This window comes from Mesitornis unicolor, unplaced genomic scaffold (genome assembly GCF_000695765.1).
Source record: "Mesitornis unicolor isolate BGI_N332 unplaced genomic scaffold, ASM69576v1 scaffold39891, whole genome shotgun sequence".
NCBI lineage: Eukaryota > Metazoa > Chordata > Aves > Mesitornithiformes > Mesitornithidae > Mesitornis > Mesitornis unicolor.
Genome location: NW_010163814.1, coordinates 108 through 3,978, shown reverse-complemented (window position 1 = coordinate 3,978; position 3,871 = coordinate 108). Strand labels below are relative to the sequence as shown.

At 54.7% G+C, this 3,871-nt stretch overlaps 1 protein-coding gene across 1 annotated transcript in view; it reads left to right on the top strand.

The window, feature by feature from the left end:
* Positions 1-654, top strand: part of LOC104548162 (KN motif and ankyrin repeat domain-containing protein 1-like) — a 3,375-nt gene extending 2,721 nt beyond the window's left edge. The window contains exons 7-9 of the mRNA XM_010194099.1: positions 1-156; positions 235-333; positions 598-654. The exon at positions 1-156 is cut by the window's left edge and continues 84 nt beyond it. Of these exons, the coding sequence (XP_010192401.1) occupies positions 1-156; positions 235-333; positions 598-654 (312 nt within the window). The remainder of the gene's footprint in view (positions 157-234; positions 334-597) is intronic.
* The last annotated feature ends 3,217 nt before the right edge of the window (positions 655-3,871 follow it).

Below are 3,871 nucleotides of genomic sequence, written 5' to 3'. Positions count from 1 at the left end.
AAGTTGGTGGAATCCCTCCTCGCCGGTGGAGCCGATGTGAACCTCCAGGATGAGGAGGGCTCGACTGCGCTGATGTGTGCCTGCGAGCACGGCCGCGTGGAGATGGTGAAGCTGCTGCTGGCTCAGCCCGCCTGCGACATCTCCATCGTGGACAGCGTAAGCCTCTGCCACACGCTCACCCACCCCACACGCCATCCTTGGACCCCTTCCAAGTGCTCTCCCTTCCTTTTTTAGGATGGTAACAACGCTGTCGCCATCGCGCTGGAGGCCGGTCACAACAACATCGCCGTGCTCCTCTATGCCCACCTCAATGGGGCAAAGGCACAGCTCCCCGTGAGTACCACAGCCCCCCAGCTCCTGCCACGGAGGTGGCCCCATGGGAGGGGACAGGGCTGTGACACAGATGATACTCACCATGAAGGGGCTGCAGGGATGAGAGCAGAGAGTCCTGGGTGCCCCGTGCTCAGTGCATCCCCAGCAGCAGGGAACCAGCCTGGCTGGCCCTGACTGGGAGGCACTGGAAGGGGTCTCTGGTGAGGTTTTGTGACTCTGGTCTGGGGTCTCTGGTGAGATTTTGTGACTCTGCTCTCTCTGCAGCTGGGGACATCGCCGACAGCCACAAAGAGCCCTGGGAGCCCAAAGAAACCAAATTAGAGTGACCTGCAGATGCAGCCAGGGTCCAGCCATGTGCCAGCCGGCCACCATCAGCGCTGGGCTGATTTGTGTCCCTTCCCCTGCCACTCCTGTGCGTGCTGAATCGCTCTCTGCGTCTGCAGATGCTTTCATCTTCCTGGCAAGAGAGCAGGCGCTGTCCCTGGGCCTCGCTCGCCCATCTCTGCTGCAGGAAGCAGCCCACGCATGGCCACCTTGCTCCAAGTGACAGAGGAGCCAAGCACCAAGTGACTTTGGGGTGGGAAACGCAGTGGGCAGCAGCCGGTCCCCTCCGTGATGGCCCTGCTCCTGCTTCCCACCAGGACCACTGGAGCTGTGCTGCCTCAGAGCCCTCTGCAAGTCCCCACCCCATGGGAATGGCAGAGCACAAACCCAGCAGAACAGGCACCTGGTTTCTGCTCTGGCAGCTCCAGGAAGGCAGCGAAGCCGGTGACGGGGAGCAGGGCTGCAGAGGGGGGAAAGCGTTGGCTCCGTATGCTGCTGTGGTGCTGAGCAGGCACGTCCTGTGCAGTGCCGGGAGAGGGAACACAAACCAGCTGGGTACCACTGCCTCGGGTGCAGGCTGGGAGCACTTCCAGACAAATACCCGCCTTTCTTTTGTGGCATTTCCTTTCCTGGCTGAAATCTGAAATTTTTTTCTAGCACATGCACACAAAGCAAAGAAATTATATTGCTTACTCCAAGGATGGGGTTCGACATGAAATCACTTGGTGATTTGATTTGCTCAGTGGGAGCAAAACCTGGGGGCATTTGGGGCTGCGGCCATGAAGGCATTTAGGGACTGAGACACAGGGAGCAGGGACCATCTCTCAAGGGAAAGACAGCAATTGCCTTTAAAGATTTCCCATTTTAAAGCTACTGGCTGTGGTGGAGACCAGAGGCCACAGCCACATCCTTCTCTGCCCACTTTCCTGAGGGTTGAGCAGCTGCTCCAGGAAAAAAAGATGGATGAGAAGCGCCAGGAGCAAGCCTAAGGATGGAAGCGTATGTTGGAGCATGTGTGAGTGTGTGTGCACCAGGCGGGGTGGGAACAGACAAGGTAAGGACTGAGGACAGGAGGAAGAAGGAGGCTTTAGCATGTTGAAGCCAGCTCTGCTCTCCGAATCTTTCACTGAGGCAACGCGTGTCACAGCCCCGCTCCTGCTCCAGCCTCCCCCAGCATCGCTCGCCCCATGCAGGCCTGGTCTGAGCTGTGCCAAAAGCTGGAAAGCGCTCCCCAAGGAGCTCGTCGTGGGCCCCGCTGCTGCGCTCGCAGTGCGCCCGTTCCAGCTTTGCACTCAAGTTAACGTTTGATGCTCACGGCCACTCTAGTACGCTGCTCTGTATGTATGCCCTACTCACTTGCTTTGGTTTCACAGGTTTGTTTACTGATATTTTAATACTGATGTTTATTTTTAAGATATAAATAAAGTTTAAAGTAAAATTATTTTGAAATATTACAGCAGCCATCAGCAGTCTCCTGCCTTCTGGCCTGGTTCACTTCATGGGATGCTGAGACCAGACTTTGCCCTTCACTACCCACCCCATCCACCCTGTGCTCTGCATTACTGAAGGGCAATCACCAGATCGAGAGTGGGGATGCGAAGTCCCCTCCCTCTTCATGTAGCCAAGGGCCACGCTGACCCCACAGGGATACTGGGGATGGGCTATGGCTGCTCTGGGCCACCGCCACTACGAGTTCACCTCTGCCTGGCCACTAAGAGCTCCCATCAGCCCCTCAGCACAGTCAGGGCTGGCAGCCAATGCTCTGCGGTCACTGCTAAAGCTGCATGGGGAGCAAACAGCAGCCAGAGGGGAACCCCCAGGTGGACTCCTTGCACTCACAGCCACTTCCTGAGCTCTGCTGCATCACACAAACCAGGGGAGCATGGACTGAACCACCACCAGAGAGGAATCTAGAATAAGATCAAGCAGCAGCACAAGCACATATAGACAGGGGCTTTCTTCCAGAGCACCAAATCCACCTCAGCCTGCCCATGAGCTGAGCGAGGCAAAATGAACACCCTCGGGAGGAGTAAAAACCGAAAACACTCAAGACCAGCAGCAACCCTCACTCTTGCCCAAGGTCAGCAATCTGAACATCTATTGCAGAAGTGCTCTCCTCAGCTTTAGGGGACTCAAACCCTCAATCCCACCCGCCACTGAAGTGCCTTCATCAAGAGAGGACATTGAAGGATGAACAACGCACCAGATCAGGAGCTACAGACTGACTCAGTTCAAACACACCACAAACCCATATCACTCTGTTACAAGATGGAAACCACCAGTACTTTAAAGACAGCCCTTGAACCATGACAGCTTTCAGGCTCATTCCTAACCCTTTCAGCCTTAATTTCAATGTATATAATAGCCTGAACCAATAAATCTTTCTAGCTGATCACATGAAGGAAGGGAGAGCTGAGGAAGAAAATAAGTGAGATTGATTTACTAACGCCTCTAAGGGGAGAGAGACAAGCACTCACTTCTTGTGTGCCTGCCAGGAAAGACAACGAGGAGATGTATTTATAGAAGAGCTGACCAAGGACAGCAGCAGGCTGCTGCTCTGCAAACTGGCACAAAATCTGACTTGTATTTAAATTCCACAGAAGGCCAGTAAGTTCAGCAGAGCCTCTTTACCAGTTACATACAGAAAAAAGCTTACCAGAAAGGTTGGGATTAAGGCTACAGGAATCAAAAGAGAGTCATTTTTGTAAGAGACTAATAAAAATGCACGAATAGAGTAGTACTACAGAGAAGACATTATGTGTAGCCCAGTAATAAACAGGGTGTGCTCCTGTTCCCCTGAACCTGACAACAAAAGGCAAGTGCTTAAGCACTGAGGCAAACCAGAGCACTCACACACTCAATAAGCGAGACCCAGGCAAGAGACGACCAGAAAAACCCTTTATTGCAGTAACACAACGGCCCCACTCCCCTCCACGCGTGACCCGCATCCCACTGAGCCGACGCCAGCCGGATGGTCCAAGCAAATGCAGTGAGGCTTCATCACCTAAAAGACAGCAGGGGAGACCACGCTGGTTTAGGGAGAGAAGTGAGGTAGGGGAAAAAAGTGCGGGAGAAAAAAAAGGGGGGGACTGGAAGGGGAAGGCCCCAAGGCCGGACGCGGCCCCGGTCTCACCGTCTCAGCGCAGCCTCCTGGCCTCACGCTCCGACTCGAGCAGGGTGAGGACGTCGCCTTCCCGCACCGGTCCCTTGACGT